We start from the raw sequence: 20,945 nt of genomic DNA, 5'->3' as shown, positions 1-20,945 counted from the left end.
GGTCGCCCTACTAGATTTTTGCATTTCTTCCAACTCTAGGGTCTCGCTATACAAGTCTTTAAGTCTTTAGATTTTTAGCTCATCGCTCTGCGCAGAGCTAATTTTTTTTTTTTTTTTTTTTTTTTTTTTTCGTTTCCTTTTTTTCCTTCACCGGTTCATAGCGCCTTGACCTCCATGTTTCTCTTCCCAGTCTTTCAAAGCCATTTCCCATTCTTCATCTTCATTTATTGGATGATTGTGATAATCGTTATAATCCTCGTAATTCTCTATATCCTCCTCTTGTTCATTTTCGGGAGCTAGTTGCCTCGTTTTACGATCCATTTTTCGTTCTTCTTCATCGTACTTTTCTTTCTCATCGATCCATCTCTCATGGATATCCACATCCTGGTATCCGCCCACGTTTAACCCGCCCTGTCTCACGGCCTCGTTCCATATAGTGTCACCACCAATTTCACTACCAAAGCTGTAACCATTAGCCTTGTCTATGACACTTAGCAAATTAATCATACTTTTCTTATTCTCAACGGACAATACTTCAAATGACACTAGATGATACTCTTCAACCAACTCGCCAATCATCTCGGTCAACTTGACATAATTCTTACCAAGTATCGAATTTGATTCCTTTATCAAATGTGGAGTTAAATAATGCAAATCTTGAACCTCGGTGTAGTATTCTAACCGGAACGGCAACTTTCCATAGCTTTTCAACATGTCTATTTTACTAATAACATTTACATGCGGAAGATCAAGCTGTAGCATAGATCTTAAACTTAGTAGCAAAATGGAAATATATTGTGAAGGACTAGTCAAGTATACCGAGTCCACCAAGGATACTACACAGAGCCTCAACTTTAGTTCTCTGGTAAGGGTCTTGAATATCTTGAAAAGAGCATTGTGGTGTGTAAAAAGCTCAATCTGTCCGGGACAATCGAATAGTAAATAGTTCTTTTCCTCTTCAACTAGCTGTTTAATCTTTAAAAGAAACATTTCCATGCCATTGGCAATCAACAGCTCCATGGCATACATTAACCCGCCATTAGGCCCCAAACCATACTCATTCATTATTTTCTCCAAGCTAATAAAGTCTCGTATATTCAACTCACATGGGTACGGTACACGGTCATTTGCCGGATCCAAGTTTATTACACACAGTTTCCTCCCAATAGCAGACATGAATTGAAACATTCCATAGCATAAAGTCGACTTCCCTGAACCGGGCGGACCAACAACAATTTGACCATACATTATCTCTCTCTCTCTCTCTCTCTCTCTCTCTCTCTCTCTCTCTCTCTCTCTCTCTCTCTCTCTCTTTCTCTCTCTCTCTCTCTCTCTCTCTTTCTCTCTCTCTCTCTCTCTCTGCCTGTCCTAGTAATTAAATCTCAATATTTTCGGAAAAACCCAATATACAACTTTATTCAATCTTTGTATTTTGCATATAATTTTTCACTCTTTTTCCGATGCCTTCTTTTTTTTTCTTTTTTGGGACATGAGCCGTAGAGTATGCGGCTCACACTCACTATCGAGCGATGGGAGATAGAGTAAAGGAGTAGTCTATAGAGTAAAGGAGTAGTCTATAGAGTAAAGGAGTAGTCTATAGAGTAAAGGAGTAGTCTATAGAGTAAAGGAGTAGTCTATAGAGTAAAGGAGTAGTCTATAGAGTAAAGGAGTAGTTGATAGTGTAGAGAGTAGTTGATAGTGTAACAAGCTAGTAGGTGTTGGTATTGCTTCTTAGTGTGGGTAGTAAGTCGCGTCTGTATGTCGCAAACGTGCCTCCCCCCATTCGCGACATTCAATAATCGACGCTTTTTTTCTTTTGTTCTTCTTCTTTGATGATGGCAATGGACAAAAAAAAACCCAACTCAATACCCCTCCTCCCCTTGTAGATTAAGTTGGGTTCAGTAGTCGACAGAGAGAAAAGACCGGTAGATAGACGGATAGTAGATAGAGAAGCTAGCAGGAATGTCAACGGCCACATCCAGTACGAATGAATTGGCGTTTCTAGAGAAAAATGTAACAGTATCACCACTTGTTTTATTATCAGTGGTTGATCATTATAATCGAGTTTCCAAAGACTCTAAGAAGAGAGTTGTTGGGGTCATCTTGGGGGACAATTCCACAAATACAATAAAAGTAACCAACTCGTATGCTATTCCCTTTGAGGAAGACGAAAAGAATCCAGGAGTTTGGTTTTTGGACCATAATTTTATAGACTCGATGGGTGAAATGTTCAAGAAGATAAATGCAAAAGAAAAATTGGTGGGGTGGTACCATTCCGGCCCGAAATTGAAACCCTCAGATTTGAAAATTAACGATGTCTTTAGAAGGTATACCCCTAACCCATTGTTGTTGATAGTTGATGTATTTCCCCGAGAAGTTGGTATACCAACCGATGCATATTTCGCCGTGGATGATATCAAGAACGACGGGTCTGCAGCAGAAAAGACATTTGTGCATGTGCCATCATTAATAGAAGCAGAAGAAGCCGAGGAAATTGGTGTCGAGCACTTACTTCGGGATATTAGGGATCCAGCGGCAGGGAACTTGTCACTAAGAGTTACTCAAACTTACCAGTCCTTATTGGGCTTACACCAAAAATTGAGGGAGATTGCAAACTACTTGAACAAGGTTTATGCAAAAGAATTACCAATGAACCACACCATATTAGGTAAGCTTCAGAATGTTTTCAATTTACTACCTAATTTAGTCGAACCGCGGTCTGGAGGAGGACCAGGATCTGATGGGTCAACAAATAGCGAATTGGCTACAGCATTCACCATAAAATCTAATGACCAGTTGATGATAATATACATAAGTACCTTGATTAGAGCCATTATCGCGTTTCACGATTTGATCGAGAACAAATTGGAAAATAAGAAACTAAACGAAAAGAAGGCATTAGAGGTAGAGCCGCCTTTGGCCGAGGACGAGATGGATATAGCTGTAGAATAGCTTCTATAATAATATACTCACAATTGTCTATCTTGTACACTTATTCTCCTTTCCCCTTCCCCTTCCCCTTCCCCTTCCTCTTCCCCCTCTATTTGAAACACGTAAGAAAATGAAGAAGAAGAAGAAGAAAGAAAGAAAAAAAACAAAAAAAATCTGGAGCTAAAGAAGAACCATTTCACCAACTGATAGTCTTACGTTTCAAGAGCCTAAGAAGTTCACAGACGAATGACACTGTAGCTTTCCTATAAGTTTTTGAAATATCATGTCTCGTATTGTACCCCGGATGTCACGGGTACACACATTGGCTACTAATTTCAATTTCTTTTTCAATAACTCCACCAGGAAAAACTTACTCAGTGATCAAAATTTCATTAGTTGTAACCAATTCCTAAGTCGAAAGATCTTCAACCCAAACTTCCAGTATGAGCGCGCTTTCATGATAACGCCCCGGCCTAAAAATATTGGTATTGGCAACTCGTCAGTAATTGGGAATGTCGCTACAAAGGTAGAGAATGTTGCTACAAAGGTATTAACTTGTCAAGAGCCCGAGGCAAAACTGTCCCAGAGTTTGACATCGACATCGACACTGACACCGACACTGACACTTACACCACAAGCAGTAATTTCGCCCAATGTACCATTTAAGGTATCACCAAAAGATCCAAGAATATCAAAAGCAGAGCCGGTATCATTCATTGGGGCCAATGCAGATGTAAAAAGCGCGATTTCTGCATATGTGAAATTAATCAAACCTAACTTAACAGTCTTGGTCACTTTGAGCTGTATCTGTTCCTACGCAATCTCTCCACTAAGTGTTTCTGTGACTGAATTGTGCTTTTTAACTGCAGGCACAGCTTTATGTTCCGGGGCCGCCAATGCCATAAATATGGGTCGTGAACCCGAGTTTGACAAACAGATGCCCAGAACAGTTGGGAGACCGGTTGTACGAGGACTCATTACACCGAAACAAGCTTATACATTTGCCGCATTAATTGGGTCAACAGGATGCACGATGTTATGGTTTGGTGTGAATCCCGTGGTTTCCATGTTGGGCTTTTCTAATATTGTATTGTATGCCTGGATATACACCTCGATGAAAAGGAAGTCAATATTGAACACATGGGTTGGTGCAATAGTTGGTGCCATACCGCCATTAATGGGATGGGCCGCTTCATCATCGTTGACATATCCCGGTGCCTGGTGTCTTGCTGGGTTATTATATGCTTGGCAATTTCCCCATTTTAATGCTTTGTCACATGGTATTGCTCAGCAGTATAAACTGGCGGGCTATGTCATGGCAGCAGCAGAAAACCCAAAGTTGAACGCGAGAGTTGCATTACGATACTCGATACTCATGTTTCCCCTTTGTTTTGGCTTGAGTTATTTTGGTGTGACAGATTGGATTTTCCCGTTTGATTCAGCGATTGCAAATGGGTGGATGGCCTACTGGGCATGGAAGTTTTGGCAGCAGCAGCAATTGAACTACTCGAACTCGAAACTAGCACTGGGGGCTACGCAAGAGGGTTTGGCCATTGCAGGGATACATGCCAAAAAATTGTTTTGGTGCTCCGTATGGCATCTTCCTGCGGTTTTGATACTAGCTATGTTGCACAAGAAGGACCAATGGAGCAGGCTATATGATTACGTGGGTTACAAATTGGGTAAGAAAAGTGCTGTATTGGATTAAATCAATTCAAGAATGAACAATTTTACATGTACATATTTATATCTATATCTATATCTATATCTATATATTTTTATGGCTAATACGAAACTTCGTTTCAGCATATGACAGCCCCGCCCGCTCAATTAGCGGCTCTGAGAGACAATTTCGATTCCTCTGGAAAGGATAATCTAACAAAGTTGGAGTATTTAAAGCCTAATCCCAGTGCTGGCAAGAGACGACGGTCCTGTCGACTCGACCGCCCTAGTGGTGGGTAGGACGCCCATAGTCAAAGAAAAAATGGACGAGAGGGAAAACAAAAAAAAAAATCATATATCTATATAAAGAATTCTTTTCAAGGTTTGAAGAAGTAATTGAAGTGCAAAGTACTTGTTTTGAACTCTAGACTTGAACATAGTGGTTGGAAAAGGTCTAAGCTATGAACTAATTAAGAAGGTTGTTACATTGTTATATATTTTCTTTTTCTGTTTCTGTTTTGTAAGTGAATATGTTTAAAATCATAAGTTCCAGTAATTTGACTGCGAAAGAAAAGAAGTATGAACAACAGGTTGAAAAAGTATTAGCTACATTTGGGTCGCTTGAAGAATGGGCCGACTACATTGCATTCCTATCCAAACTTCAAAAAGCGATCCAGCTCAATTTGAAATTAAAGGAAGGGAGTGGTAACAATTTTTTTGTGCCAGCGGCAGGTGAGGTGGCCTATTATTTGTCATTGTGCTTGTCCTCAGACCTCCCCAATGGAGTCCATCAGAAGGCCTTGAATATCTACGAGCTAGTGTTTCAAAACTTTTCAAAGAGCCGATTAAATAGCGAGCTAAGCATTTGGTTACCGGGGCTTTTACCGTTGTTTTCGTATTCATCAATTCTGATAAAACCGCTACAAATCAGTATATTTAAAAACCTCGTTATTCCAAAATTGACCAAGGAGAAGTTGCAAGTATTCACCAAACCATTGATACTTTGTCTATTGGCTGGCTTGGACGACGAAAACTCGGAAATTTTCGATGATACTATGAACTTGTTGTATTTGTACAAAGAGACTTTAAGTGATGATTCTCATTTTTGGCATTGCATGTTTCTTTGCATAATGACGTGCCCGGAGAGAAGAATTGGTGCTTTGAAATGGTGCGAGAGATACCTACCGGAATTTGCAAATGCCAAAGACACAGAGGGAAAGCCATTACTCTCAGAAGAAGCGCAGTTATGCTTGATACCAGAGGCTGGCCTATTAGTACGGGCGTTTGCATCTTCGATTGAGTTATCAGCGCTGTCGGATATAGTTGCCATAAGAGGGTTTTTTGACCTATTGTTATCTCGTATTCCACTTGACAGCGCTATATTTGATTCCAAGGTTTCACGTAAGGATAAGGAATTTTTGATAATGGCATGTTGCAGATTGACCATGAGAAAGGATATGAGCTTGAATCGCAGGGTTTGGAATTATTTTCTTGGGCCCGAGGTCGACGGAGAAAACAGGGCAACGTGTAGAAGGAATTATTTTAGGAACCACGTGTTGAGCTTGTTGAGTAAAGGATTGTTGAAGTTGGCACACTCGACATCAATACGGGAAACTATAGATGCTCTCAAGATGTCCGTTTATTTGATTATGGACAGGTGGGAAATAAACTACGAACTAACACCGTTATTATTTTCTACATTTTTAAAAACTTTGTTTGAATATAAAGACAACGAAGAGTTGAATCACAGTGCCCTAAAATTCTTTGAAGAAACAAAGGAATTTTATATGTGGAAAGAGGTAAATGAGCTTGTTGTACGTGGAGAAGAGACTGATTTCAAGTTCTTGGACTTTATTCTTCGATGTTTTGATATACATGAGGAAGAACTGCTCACTATCCATGCTCCATATGCAGCGGCGTGCTTGCTATCGAAACCACAAATGAGTTTGAAAAAACTTGAGGTGACTGAGTCCATATTAAATTTGATCCCTTCAGCGGTTTTCACAAATGCAGACGAAATATCGGAATCCCAGTCTCATTTTTCGAGTGAGGATTTAAGGCAGTCAACAAGGAATTGGTACGAGACACTTCTTGATGACGCTGATGCATCTGCCCCCTATAGTCAAGAAGAATTGGGCGCATACATAATTGAGCGTTTAGAGGGATTGTATATGGAAAATATAACTCATTTGTCCCACGGAACAAAATTGATCGACTTTCTAGCACTGATCCTTAGTCTGCTTGCTCTGCCCAAGTTGAAGAAACGAGTAGCAGACTCCACATTTGATCTATTATTGTCATCATCACCATCACCATCATCATCACCAAACATTCAAATGGATGAGAAGCATAAATTTGTAATCTCATCCTCAATCAGTAAACTATTGGAGAATCAATTTTCGAAATTCATGACTACTTATCAGTTTGAAAAATTTTTGAAGATCACACTTAGTAGTCTATGGTTCTCAATTACCTCACCCAACCCTGCAGATCATCAAGTTGAATCCGTGAAACATCTATTTGGTTTAATACAAAGCTTTTCGCCAAGCAAGGTTGAAGCCGGTTTATTAGACTTGTTTAATACTTCTCCATTACCGGTGAAGATAGTTGCGTTTGAGACAATTTGGTTGCATACATCGAACGATGCAGATTTTTTGCTTCAACGACAATTGCAGACACTCTTTGACTCGGCAGACGAGGAAACTAATAAGGAGGCGGTCAATAATCTTATAAGGAGACTTTGTGGGAGTCATGGCACTTCAAAGAGATTTTTTAAGCTCTTGGTCAATCCTGCTTTTGAGCAGGACTTTATGAGAATTTCTCGCAAATCAATAGTGAAAACTGACGACTTGTTGCGTTTTCTATACTGTTTGCAAAATATCCACAAATGTTTGAGCTTCAACACAAAAGTTATGCGGGAACACATTAGCATCGACATTGCTGATTCGAGCGAGAACAAAATGACTGTCATCAAAGCTAATGAGTGGGATGTTTTGAGTTATAAAATATTGCTAGTCACTGCAATTGATCATTTTCTTTCGTTAGAGGTGATAGATGTGAGTGTTTATGAGGAGAGTAAAATATGGAAACAAAAACATGCTTATTCCGAATGTTTATGCATGTGTTTGGAAATTTACTCAAAATTGATAAATGGAAATGAAAAAAATTTCCCCAGCTTATTTCACCGATTGTTATCTAATGCTTTCACATACTTGAGAGAGAAGGATAAATGCGAGATAGAATCGGTTATGTCTAAGTTTCTTGATTGCATCCTTCATTTTTTGAGCTGCGCAACTGTTTTGAGGATTGATTTAAAGTTACTACATGTTGAGGAACAGGATAAAGGACCAGTCTTGATAAATTTCTTACTTGAGGGCATAAAGGATTGTCGATCTTCAATTTTGCTTGAAAAATGGATGCATTTGCTTATGAAGTTGACCCATATTTTCGGTGAATCAATTTTCAGCGTTATTCTCTTGATTAATGACGCAATCATTAGTAAAATTAGTAAATTGTTTGAACGATTGCTAGCTTGGGAGGAATTTGACGTTAAGGATAACTTTGAGCACTCGATGGTATCTTTGTTTAATGGCTTGGAGAATTTGCTTACAATCAGCCATGGATATTTGTTGCATTCTAGAGCGAAAAATCAAGCTGAAAAGCCGACAAATGGCTCTCTAGATAGTGTATTCTTCAATAACGTGATCCAAAGCGTTTTTCAAATAGAGTCTCCTTTCACAAAAAGCAGCGAAGAAAATAAGCTTTATTCCATGTTCATTGCCCTTCATGACGCGGTGAAAGTTACTTTTAAGATCTGGAGCTGGGCTGATTTCAAAAGCCAGGTACCAGACTTTGTTGAAAATTATTCAACCAGGTCACTAACTTATGTATCCTATAAACTCAAGTACAGAACGAAGAAGATCTTGGATACTTTTTTTGAACTCGAAAAGCAAGAGGTAATATCTTCATTGATTGCTTCAAAAGGCAGTTTACTCAGCACCCTCAAGCTTTTAAACATCTTGGATAATGGAAGATCTCAAATAACCTTACCGTTCTTGCTCAATTTTTTGGTATCTAGGTGCAATTCTCATTTAGTCCCAACCGATAGTGGAACTTACATTGACTCAGATGTGAATGTCGAGGAAGTATCTGCGTTTTTGGTTGCGTTTTTTGATTTGATGGATGTAGACACTGTGCTTGATGTGTGGTCACAAACCCTTGCTTTTTTGGAGGGTGTGTTGACTGATTTTTCAAGGTATCGAGTCATTGTACCAAACTTGTTAAGGATTTGTAAAGTACTTGCTGTTAAGACAAACGGAGTACGCAGCGGTAGAGAATTGAAAAACCGCAAGTCATTATCAGATGCTTTCACTCGCCTACTTACTCAATTAGTTTCTGAAGACACTAGTTTCAAAGAAAAAGAAAAAGAAAAAGATAAAGATAAAGCAACAGCTGCTGGCGACTCATTAAATAGCAGCGACCTAACGCGAGAGAAGATAGTCAACATTGTATGTGAAGTGACACCTCATCTCAACGAGATCATTCAAGATTCAGACAAAACCTCCGTGACTATCTCGTACATCCAAAACAATGCTCTTTTTGTTCCAGGAAGGCTGAAAAGAGTCTCAAATTTGTTGTCTAATTCCTTAGATATTGTGGAAACAATTGGTAAACATTACCCAATTAGATGTTGGAAAAATATGGTATCGGACTTATTTAATGATAATGATTTTTTCAAGTATTCTTCGGTGGCGTCAGAAAAATGGTTTAGTATCATAAACTTGTGGATTGAAAATGATAAAGACAAGTTTGGTGACAAAGTTTCTAGACTATCATATTTTTCAACAAACCCAGCAGGGACTTTATTCAGCTGGAATGAAGTTGCCGAAATTGAAAACAAGGTTGAAATACTAAAAAGAATCACATATATGATACTAGTTCAACCGGTTGACTACTTTGTTAACAATTTGAGTCTTTTGTTTGAAGTGTTAAAGACCCTTTTACAAGAATCTAGTTGTCCAACTGCAATTCGTATTGAAATTACAACTTTATTAAGAGCAATTGCACTTAAGAGCAACGAAATGCATCTCCTATCTCACTGGTCGTTAATTAACCACGAACTTTTATCAATCTTTGGCATTGCGAAGAAGTCCACAAAAGAAATAAGCGCCTTAAACCAAGATTTGTCAAAGTTGATTTTGTTTGCCTGTAAACTACTTGATGAATTGTTGATTTTGAAACCAGACGAATTCAACTTGAGCTCTTGGCTTTTTGTTAAGCTGTGTGGTTTTGAAAAAAAGGATCAAACTCCCCTGATAATTGATACAATTTCACAAAATGTAGATTTTACATTTTCCAAAGTAGACGCGTTCAGGTTAATTAATGGAACAGTACTGGATAAAAAATTGCGACCTTTATTAGAAGGTATTAATAAGATTGAACTGATCGCTCAATTGAGATCTTTTTTTGAGTCGTTAAGTATGATTCACTACGAAAGAACTTACAGTTTGATGCCGGTAGATTATAATGCATGTATAGCGGATGTATTCAACGATTTATTAGTGTAGACACTAGCAAATGTATATATATATATATATATATATATATATATATTCAAAGAAGAAGAAATTCTACTTAAGTCAGATTAAGAAGATGAGTTTACTTTGTTTCACTTCATTCAACAACACATACATAACCATCTTGCTATAAAAAAAAAAAAAAAAAGAAGAAATCACTCCCTCATTAATCTGAATTGCGTTTCAATAAGATCTTTGACTTCTTTATAGCTAACAATGATGCACTCGTTTTCATTTACTAGCAAAATTTTCTCATCGACTCCACAATCTAATTTGTTCAAATTCACCAACACTTTATCCAAGTTGATGACACTTTTACCGTTGAAGTCAATCGAATTAAATAAATTGTCTTGAAATATCCGTATAGTCCGTAAATTATTCCTACTGCTAGCATCCATTTTAGAATTGTTATTAACAACATAATTGATTTTCGTCAATAATCTGAACAATCTTGCATTTTCCAACTCGGTCGACAATTGTTGTTCAATGAACTCGTTGTAGTTTTGCAAATTGTTTATCATCAACATCGCTTTCTCTGCCACGTATTTTTGTGTGAATGTATTGAGGTTGAAATCAAATGGAGTACCGATGATAGCATCATCATTCAATATAGTTAAAACGTCTATAAACTCATCACTTAATTTGGCCGAGTTTTTTAAGTTTTTCAAAAGTATCGGTACTGTATTGGTTCTTAAGTTCACAGGTAGCATTAGAATACTCAACTCTAATAACACTTGTCCTATTCTTCTGATATCCCGCAGTTTAGCTTCTGAAATATCTATTTCAACTCCATTTGCACTATCCAAAACATCGCTTATACCACAAGAACTAAGCTTGATCCTATTTTCACTTGTAACAATGATTTTACTCAAATCGATTGACGACCTCGCGCTTAAATTCTTGGCGTGTATAGCATTAATGGCATTAATCAATTGGATGAGATACATCCATAACAAATCCTCAGTTACTAGCGCTACTCTTAATCCCTTGATGTGATACTCTATCAAAGTTGGCAGATTAGGGTAATAATCATACACAAAGCACAAAGCACCCCTATTCACACTATTTTGTTCATTTCCCAGATTTACGAGATTATTGCTGAAAGCCATGGTCGTGAATGCATCGTGTATTCCAACGATATTGGCATTTTTACCTAAAGACTTCCATTGCTTGATACTTTTGAAAGGTGTCTCATCCACAATTTCTGTGCATGGCTCAATCTTTCTCAATGCATACAAGTTCCCGTTGGCGTTTGAGTAGCATTTGAACAAAAGACTAGTTTTTCCAGGCCATTGCTTACTTGTTGATTCGTATGATTTGTCTATAGGCACTAGTGAATGGTAGGCATTCACGTGATCTGGTAGATTCAGGTGCTGCATTGTTTGTAAACTTGCTTCATTTTTGCGGTGAAGGCTCTCGCGTAAATCATTGGGTATAAACAACTGTTGCGAATTGGTCTCGTAATCCTTCAAAGATGCTGTCAATTGTGGTGGCGGTACTGGTGCATATAAATGATATTGCAACGGGTACAAGGGTTGTTGAAGTTGTGGATTGCGCATTGGGCGGGCATGCGGATGAGGCAGCAGCAGAGGAAAGAAACCAGGGTTTATAGCGGCCGATCCACCAACAATATTAGATGAAGTCAAATGTGACGGTGGCTGGGTCTGTGAAGAAGGTACAGCCGTACTAGAATGAGCAATTGTGTTCGAATTGGGCAAGTAGGATGACACACCTGCATGCTCCTGTTGTTGTTGTTGTTGTTGTTGTTGTTGTTGCAAAAGGCTACCCACATTTCTGTCAGAAGGTGTAACATGAGCTAGATGTGATTGACTCTGTTGTGTAGGATTTTTCTGAAATGTACTGGAATTATTAATCTGTGACGCTTGTGCAAAGTCAAAGCCTGTTGGTGTAAACGAGGGCGTACTAACATTGAACTTCTTCAGTGTATAGGGACTTGAAGGAAATTGCAGTGCTTTCGATTGTTGTAGCAGAGATGGGAGCTCATTTTCGGGCTTGAATATTGGCCTTTCTTTAATATTTGGAGACAAACTAGAAAACTTGGTAGATAAACCGGAAACAGTAATTGGAGCCCCAGATGCTGCGCTGGGTTGAAATAACGGAGTATTCACATCAAATTTTCTCCTTGTCTGCGAATCGAATGTCGAATTGCCATTGAATAAGTCGGCATTTGCTGTTTTTAACTGTTGCTGCTGCTGCTGCTGCTGTAGCGTTTGTTGTTGCTGCTGTTGTTGCTGCTGTTGTTGCTGCTGCTGCTGCTGCTGCTGTTGATGTTGATGTTGATGTTGTTGTTGTTGTTGTTGTTGTTGTTGTTGTTGTTGTTGTTGTTGTTGTTGTTGTTGTTGTTGTTGACGTTGCTGCAGAGCTGGCTGTTGTTGTTTATTATGGCTAAAAGCGCATCCCTTGTCTTGATATTTACAGTACCCGTAGATCAATATATTCTTACAGAGCACATCCTTTGCTGAGTCTAAGTTGATATTCATTATGCTCATGAAAATACAATTCTATTAGGTTGGTACTTCATTCAATGGAGCAAAAAAAGAAAAGCACAACACCTGGCTATGAGCCTTTCAAATCTAATATTTTGACAAATTGATAAGACCACCAATCTCTTCCAAACACGACCGTAGTTAAATGAAAAGAGTCAGCGTAGCAATTGATGGAACAACGGTACCTTTCTTCGTGATGGAGTTTTTTCATCATTTGTGCCTTTTGTTGATTTCCACTTTGGCGAGAGTTGATCTTTATATGCAGTCGGAAAACGAGTATTGGCGCAAATGCTCCACTGCCGACGCTATCGACGCTATCGACGCTATCGAGCGAAGCGAGATAGTGGAGTAACAATTAGTAGCTTGTCCGACGCTATCGACGCTATCGACGCTATCGAGCGAAGCGAGATAGTGGAGTAACAATTAGTAGCTTGTCCGACGCTATCGACGCTATCGACGCTATCGAGCGAAGCGAGATAGTGGAGTAACAATTAGTAGCTTGTCCGACGCTATCGACGCTATCGACGCTATCGAGCGAAGCGAGATAGTGCAGTAACAATTAGTAGCTTGTCCGACGCTATCGACGCTATCGACGCTATCGAGCGAAGCGAGATAGTGCAGTAACAATTAGCAGCTTGTCCGACGCTATTGAGCAGAGCGAGATAGTGTAGATTGAAGTAAAGTAGAGGAGGAGAGTAGGGGAGGAGAGTAGGGGAGGAGAGTAGGGGAGGAGAGTAGGGGAGGAAAGCAGTAGAGCAAATTATCGTAGACTCTAGATTATAGTAGAATAGAGTAGAAACCAGTGAGAGAGAGTAGTCGAGAAGAATCTAATGGAGTAGAGTTTAGTAGATACTAGTAGAGGAGACTAGCCGATAATAGTAGAAGCTAGTCAGTGGTGCTCCACTATCGAGAAGAGAGAGATAGTGAAGCAATACTCTTGTTTCGACACTATCTCGTTTCGCTCGATAGTATCACCAGTGGAAACTCAACAATTTCTTCTCAATTTGTTACCAATTTTTTTCGAAAATATATAGTGGAGCAACAATCAGTAGCTTGTCCGACACTATCGAGTAGAGCGAGATAGTGTCTTTAGTGTCACTAGTCAGTAGTGCTCCACTATCGAGTAGAGCGAGATAGTGTCGATCGCTCGATAGTGTCGATGAGAGGTTTAATTTTAGATTCTATATTTTTAATGCTCCTTGAATTGTCGTTTTAGTACTTTAAAGTGAAAAACTCATCCCATATTTTCTCATTAGGCATATTATGCATCAATTCAAACGTCATTTTACCTTCTTTAGAAATTGCTGGACTTGATCTTTCCAGCAGGGGATAATGATCTAATTCTTTAAGAAAATATTCCAAATCACTATCATTCCATTCTAGTTTATCAAGTCTCGGATATGGTGATGTGGCAACTGTGGATAACGTATCTAGTGCTGTAGCCGTAGCCGTAGCCGTCGCTACAGCATCAAATTTCCCTCTGCTATGACCATCAAGATGCTGAGCTTGTTGGCCATTAAAAACATCTTCTTGGGTTTTTTTTGGAGAGTTTAATGGATTCAAACTGTCCAATTCGGTCACTAAAGAAAACAAATTGAAATGGACATTTCCGTTGTTTATTCTGTATAGGGATTCTCGGCTTATTTTCAAACCTTTTCCTTCTCCTTTTCCTACTACTTCTTCTTCTTCTACTGATACTCCTGCTTCTTCTCCTTCATCATCATCATCTTCTTCTTCTTCTTCTTTTTTCTTCCTCCCTTTGGTATTACGATATTTCAATTTAATAATAACCAACGTCAAATTACGAAAAATTTCACAGCAATAACTTGCAGCGTCACATTTATCCTCCAAGGATTGAAGAATCTGTAAACAATTTGAAACAAAATATTTCATTGTGCCTAATGGGTTCATTTTTCTAATTTCCTCGCTATTATACACGGCATAAAGAAAGGAAGTCCCCGCCATAAACAAATTGTGAACAGCTGCCCATGTGTAGTTTATGCTTTTCGTGAGAAACAACTCGGTATAACAATCAATAATTTCTTTCGATGCAATTGATACCTGCCGAAAATCATTCAGGGATAAGTTGAAATTCTTTGGACCTAATCCATGTATGTAAAGCAAAGTATGATTATAGTTTAGTCTGAAAAAAATTGGGTTGAAATCACAGTTCATTTGTTGTGGTGTTGGTAGATTTTGTAGCCATAGATTCAACTTGAGTAAGATATGTGTTTTCCACTGTTCCGAATTCTCATATTGTCTTGGTATTTCACTACCAGTGTACAAGATCTTTGTTACCTCACTTTGAATTTTCCTTATTGCGATAAATGCATTGAAAACGGTTTTAAAACTAACTATTTCCGGTTTTCCTCCTTCAACACCCCCGTTATGCTCATTTGCGTACTTTGTGATGTGGTCATTCGGTACAAGTTTCAGATCATCTAAGATTGTGGGCAATGGTGTATTGATGCTTTCGTCGGGTATTCCAAATGGCCTGTCAAAGTAAAAACAAATCTGGCGATCAATGCAATAAGTACACCAAAAAATCCTTCTTCTTTTATCGCGAGTGTATGGATCAATGTTAACATTTTGCTTAGATTTCGTTTTAAGTTCATTTTGCAAATCCAAATCAACGCACATCCGTAATGCTTCTCCCATGATGTACCATACTCCAGGGTTAGTGGGTCGCATGATGGAGTAGAAAGCATATAGCAATATTCCCTGTAAAGCCATCAATTGGTCAGAGCCATTCCTCACTTCATCATAATAGTTCATTGCTGCTAATCTAAATGATTCTGAAATATCTGATGGGTAACGTAAGTGGTAAACTGAAGTAGCAATGGCAAAGACTATATTCAAAAAGTACAAGGGTTTGTGGTACCTTTTGGGGGGCACAATGCTATTTGAAATCTTCTTGATATCGGGATTCTTGTCAGTGCTCAATGAGATCATGTGCAGAAATTGATTCTTGTATAAGTTAAACCAATAATTTGAGGCATCCTCCTCCTTCTCTTTTTCTATATAGCCCTTCCAAAAGAACTCATTAATAGCACCGTCATTACTGCCAAGGTTGAATTGTTCCTTTGGTACCGGTCCATAAATGGGTATAAAAACATCTCGAATGAATTCCTCTCTATGAAATATGGCAGTTTGAGGATTACACTGATGGAAAAATATCTGACAAAAAAGCAATGCAGTAGTCTTTGGTGGTAATACTGCAGCACCTTCTTCATCTGAAATATTATTTTGATGATGGTGTTGATGCTGTAGTGCTGGTGGTGGTGGTGGTGCTAGTGGCGGTTGTTGTTGTTGTTGTTGTTGTTGTTGTTGTTGTACGACCTCATCAACAATGTTATTTTTCTTTTCGTTTATTCTTTGAACTTTGAATGCAGTAGACATCAACTTCAGGAACGATATACTATCATTGTCCGCTCGATTCAGATTGAAATAAATTCCCTCGGTACTACCACTACCACACTCATTCGTACTGCTTGTTTCTCTTGGATCTTCTTCTACACAACCGCCTCTTTCTCTATTCAACTGTTCCTCCAATTGTCTAACTCGCTCCTCTAAATGCACAATATAACTTCTTGGTATCTCTCTTCCAGTAGCAGTATCAACTCCAATACATTCAACATTATGCATGGCACATTTACCACACTTTGGGAATTTTTGATCACATTTGATCTTCTTACTGCGACATCGCCTGCATGCAGATATAGCTCTAGGTATCTTCGACTCAACAACTACCTCTTGAGTCTGGGACTGTGATTTTATCACTACCGATAATTTTTTCAGTTTCTTAGTAGGTCTCTCTCGCAGAATTTTTGGAGTAGATGAATAAGCTTCATTTTCTTCATTGTTTACCTCCCCATGCTCCACCAATTTATGTTTTTCCCTGGAGTAGGCTGACATCGTGAAGAAGAAGTAATCTACTTCCAAATTTGGATGTTTCTTTATCTATACCTTATTGTTCTCGGGGTTTTTTCTCCTCATATCGGAATTAGAAAGGAAAGCTGACGCGGAAAAATTATATAGGAAAATTTTGTAGGAAAAACGTTAATCCAGATTATTCCGAGCTTATACATTTGTAGAGGATTTTTCTACAACTACTCTACTAGCGACACTAGCATCACTAGCAACACTATCGAGCAGAGCGAGATAGTGGAGCAGCACTGACTGCGCCGACATCGACACTATCGAGCGAAGCGAGATAGTGGAGTACAAACTCTCTCAAATCTCGTTTTGCTCGATAGTGGAGTACACACACTCTCAAATCTCGCTTCGCTCGATAGTGGAGCAGCACTGACTGCACCGACATCGACACTATCTCGCTTCGCTCGATAGTGGAACACACACTCTCTCAAATCTCGCTTCGCTCGATAGTGGAACTAGCTCGCCTTCCTTCGTTAGTTCAAACATCAACGTGTTTGACTGGTGCATTTTCTAGCTTATAAGTACCCATTAACCTAGGAATAAATACTTCATATGCAACGGATTTACTTACCAAGTCATCCTTATCCTGTTCAACGTGTAAACTAGCCACCAAAGAATCACTCAACAAGGGATACTTGATTTCGCGTTCATTCGCCTTTTCACCTTTTGCTAAATCCTCATCTTCTTTACCTTCAAATACGGGTTGAGGAAATTTACGCAAAGCAGTGTCTAAATTGTCTCCCTCCACCAACAAGCTTTTGTACAATTTTGACTGCTTTGCAAGAATCAAATCAGACCAATTTCTCTTATTAAGAAATTCTCGATTATCTCTGGGGCTTCCATCAACATCCTGGAAAAAAATACGCAACATGTCTTCATCAGTGTCCCTGTTGAAATGGTGAATGTGACTTCTCTTTTTCAATAAAGTGGCCATTGCGTCAGGTGGCGGAGCATTAACGATAGCCGATGATACAACATTGAAAATTAATCTTGGATCGTATTCTGGGCTTTCTTTAATATCCCTGTTGCCCTTCTCGATTTCTCTTGTGTCGCTTAATAAATGGGCGTGAGGGTGGTGATGATATTTTGTTTTCAATCTACCAATGCAGCAAAGATGCACATCACCCGATAAAATCGTGATTCTTATCCCCTTTGATGCCCCAAAATTGGTCAAATCCTTTATCAATTTATTACGTTCCTTCTTATGATGCTTGGCGCACCAGTGATCGTTTAAGTCGTCCAAAACTTCAATGTCCCCATCAAACTCATTAACCAAACCTCTGCTTAAAAATCCTTTATTGGCAAGCATACGCAATGGCGCAAATGCATGAGATGTCAATAACCATTCCAACCAAACAAGTCTTGGGTAAAGTATGGGAACACCCAACATCACCAATAAGTGCTTAGTCTCCAGATTATCCTTCAATTCTTTGTTTAATCTCTCGAAAATGATTTGGTAAGTTTCTGGATCATTTATTTGTTTCAATTTTCTTTCTGTCCTACAGTCCAAGCCCAACAAACTAATCTCCTTACCCAATCTCATATAAACTGAATGATTCTTTTGTTTGATAAACGATCCTTCTTTTCTACTCAAAATCCATGAAGGGTCTTCGAGGTGTAGTTTTTCCTCCGGATTCGTTTGATGTTGAAATAACATATAGTACTTGTAAGCAATATTTCCAACCTTTGTGAAAATTGGCGCATTCATAGTAGAATCGTGATACGAGCCAAATCCGTCAATTATATCATGGTCATCGTAAATATTAACCAGAGGAATCTGTGCCATTGCCAAGGGAAACAATGATTCCCATACCAGCGAATTCTTACCTTTCCAGAACCCCTTACCATACCAGTCCATATAGTGGTGTAAGTAAAAATTTTCAAACTCACGAACAACTTTAGCATCTGCCGGCATAGACCGCTTCCTCAAAGGGTTCTTTAATTGCATCCATTTTTGTAATTTTTTTGAATGCAACTTTATAGCATCGCAATATATTTGATCGCCGCCTCCTAACATTACATGATAATGTTGTTTTGAGTGCTTTGCTAGTACATCTAACCACAATGAGGACTTGTACTTTTTCGCGTCGCATGCTAAAGAAAATCCATTACATGAGTACGAAATGGTGTTCATACTTTCTTCATAACTTGGTATGAAGAACTGAAACGATTTCTTGAAGAAACCGTCAATGTAGTATTCAACTTTTTGTTCATATTCAACCATGGTTAAATCGACATTGTATCTGAAAAATGAAGCATCTTGCTCTTCATAGTATTTAGTTACGGGGAACTCGCCAGTTTTGAACTCGGGTGGCGAGTTTGAGTTTAAGTTTGCATCTGTTTCTCTTTCTCCTTCTGTTTTTGTTTTCAATTGGGCAGAGGGTCCTATTTTGAACAAAATTGTTGGTGGCGGCTTACTGCAATTATCTACTACCAACATAATTGTAGCTCTATAATTGCGCGTTCCATTTTCCAAAGTACCCGCAAGTCTTAAGATGGGTCCGCATCTAATATCGTAATCTCCTAGTTTGTCTGTTTCGCTGATTGGTCTGGTTGTTGGTACATTTTCCCGAGAATATTTGTTGATTGCAAGGTATTCATCCAAAGGTAACGGATCGAACCAACCTTCATTGTTATCCAACCTACTTGTAGATGTCATTATATCCAAATCAGGTATTTCGTGGCAAAGAAACGATGACCCAAGACTAGCTGAACTATTTGAAGCAATACTTGTCTGTATTAGCCAAATGTAAAGTATAAATACCCAAATAAAACGGTCAATCTTTTAACCAAAAAGAGACTCAAATTATCAATTGAGTTCAAGATGAGCTGAAATAGGTTGAGTTGGTTTAAAAGAGCTGAAATAGGTTGATTTGGTTTGGTTTTTGGTTTGAGTCGTTGAAATGACAACCAAAATACAAGTCTACGGTCCTACCAGAAAGAGTATAACGAAAAAGGAAAGGTATATCCATTTACCATTGTTGCGAGGCTGAAAAATAATTTATTATGCAAAATCTACAATTATCTCGAGGTAGCAATATTTCACAATTTCCAACTTTGCTGATTGTTACTAAAAAGTTGTTACTAAAAGAGAAAAAAAGAAAGTAGCAAATGATATTTTGTGAATTAGTAAAGTGGAAAGTGAATTTCATAGTGAATGAGAAAAGTTGAAAAGGTACCCTAAAAAAGGGGAGTGCAATCATTATAGGGAAATGTTTGTTAAATGTGAAACAGATTCTAATACTACCTTATTCTTCAAGAGAGAAAGCGTTTTCTTTTAATAATTGGTTTCAGTTGTAAAAAATAAAAATAAATAAATGGCTGTTCTAGTTGTTATTATTTACTGACTGTTGATATACAGTTCTGTTGACATTATACTGTTGTTCTTGACAATTATTCTATCCTGTAATGCTGGTTATAAGGCGTTTTTTTTTTTGGGGGGGGGGGGGGGCACGGTAGCGGCATTCAGCCACCATTACAGCTATGGCCTGATGGGATTATATTGTGGGTCAGGGTGATTTGCACAATTAGCAAGATGTACTGGTTTTGTTTTACAAGCCGATTCGTAACAAGAATCTGCTCAGCGCTACATTTAACTATAAAAATGGCTGCAAAATATAATTGTTGCAAAGTGACTCGTTGAATTATATGTGTTGCATAGTTGTGCTTGGTATATTTGGTCACGTGACCATAGTATCACTATCGAGCGACACTATCGAGCAGCGCGAGATAGTGGAGCACACTAGCTGCCACTGATACTATCCGACACTATCTCGCTCCGCTCGATAGTGGAGCCACATGTGATAAGCAGAGGGATCCAGTAGCCAGTGCTGCTCCACCATCTCGCTTTGCTCGATAGTGTTGCTAGTGTCGGTCATTGCTGCTCCACCATCTCTCTCTGCTCAATAGTGTACCATGATTTAACTTGACTTATTTTGCACGAAATTAGAGAAAACTTTTATTGCAAAGTAAACAACACGTGCTTATTGAGGATTCGTGAGCCTTTTTCTCGAGTAAAAGATCCTCTCGTAACCCAGACCCTCGACCAAGAGACTAAGAAACAATTTGGCAATAAAACTTTCTTAGCCTCAAAGAATAATAGCCCACTAAAAAGAATTGTAATGGTGGCAATTATCGAGCAGAGCGAGATAGTATCGTCACTAAAAAGAATTGCAGTGGTGGCAGCTAATGTGCTCCACTATCGAGCAGAGCGAGATAATGTCGTGGTAGCTAGTGTGCTCCACTGTCTCGCTCTGCTCGATAGTGTTGTTCTGCTCAATAGTGTCGATAGTGTTGTCACTAAAGAAGAATTGTGTTTCTTTACACAAAACCA

The 20,945-nt window shown here is 38.7% G+C and overlaps 7 protein-coding genes across 7 annotated transcripts; 3 read left to right on the top strand and 4 right to left on the bottom strand. All coding sequences in view use genetic code 12, as the record gives it.

Annotated features, from left to right (window-relative positions):
• Positions 1-147: 147 nt before the first annotated feature.
• KGF56_003046 (putative GTPase) lies at positions 148-1,176 on the bottom strand (the record flags this gene model as incomplete). The annotated part of the gene is made up of 1 exon (XM_049324339.1): positions 148-1,176. One exon carries the CDS (start codon positions 1,174-1,176, stop codon positions 148-150), a length of 1,029 nt encoding a protein of 342 aa, XP_049179891.1.
• Positions 1,177-1,962: 786 nt separating this feature from the next.
• On the top strand, positions 1,963-2,952 carry RPN8 (proteasome regulatory particle lid subunit; the record flags this gene model as incomplete). Its single annotated transcript, XM_049324338.1, has 1 exon — positions 1,963-2,952. One exon carries the CDS (start codon positions 1,963-1,965, stop codon positions 2,950-2,952), a length of 990 nt encoding a protein of 329 aa, XP_049179890.1.
• A 436-nt stretch (positions 2,953-3,388) lies between these two features.
• Positions 3,389-4,639, top strand: KGF56_003044 (protoheme IX farnesyltransferase; the record flags this gene model as incomplete). The annotated part of the gene is made up of 1 exon (XM_049324337.1): positions 3,389-4,639. One exon carries the CDS (start codon positions 3,389-3,391, stop codon positions 4,637-4,639), a length of 1,251 nt encoding a protein of 416 aa, XP_049179889.1.
• Positions 4,640-5,123: 484 nt separating this feature from the next.
• KGF56_003043 (uncharacterized protein) lies at positions 5,124-10,160 on the top strand (the record flags this gene model as incomplete). Its single annotated transcript, XM_049324335.1, has 1 exon — positions 5,124-10,160. The coding sequence occupies one exon, from the start codon at positions 5,124-5,126 to the stop codon at positions 10,158-10,160; it is 5,037 nt and encodes a 1,678-aa protein (XP_049179888.1).
• Positions 10,161-10,324: 164 nt separating this feature from the next.
• PAN3 (Pan3p) lies at positions 10,325-12,670 on the bottom strand (the record flags this gene model as incomplete). The annotated part of the gene is made up of 1 exon (XM_049324334.1): positions 10,325-12,670. The coding sequence occupies one exon, from the start codon at positions 12,668-12,670 to the stop codon at positions 10,325-10,327; it is 2,346 nt and encodes a 781-aa protein (XP_049179887.1).
• Positions 12,671-13,888: 1,218 nt separating this feature from the next.
• PPR1 (Ppr1p) lies at positions 13,889-16,591 on the bottom strand (the record flags this gene model as incomplete). Its single annotated transcript, XM_049324333.1, has 1 exon — positions 13,889-16,591. One exon carries the CDS (start codon positions 16,589-16,591, stop codon positions 13,889-13,891), a length of 2,703 nt encoding a protein of 900 aa, XP_049179886.1.
• Positions 16,592-17,090: 499 nt separating this feature from the next.
• Positions 17,091-19,271, bottom strand: KGF56_003040 (uncharacterized protein; the record flags this gene model as incomplete). Its single annotated transcript, XM_049324332.1, has 1 exon — positions 17,091-19,271. The coding sequence occupies one exon, from the start codon at positions 19,269-19,271 to the stop codon at positions 17,091-17,093; it is 2,181 nt and encodes a 726-aa protein (XP_049179885.1).
• Positions 19,272-20,945: the final 1,674 nt, after the last annotated feature.

Source organism: Candida oxycetoniae (assembly GCF_023343755.2).
Source record: "Candida oxycetoniae strain CBS 10844 chromosome Unknown scaffold20, whole genome shotgun sequence".
NCBI lineage: Eukaryota > Fungi > Ascomycota > Pichiomycetes > Serinales > Debaryomycetaceae > Lodderomyces > Lodderomyces oxycetoniae.
Note: the sequence above shows the minus strand (reverse complement) of the source record. Positions and strands in the feature narration are given on the sequence as shown.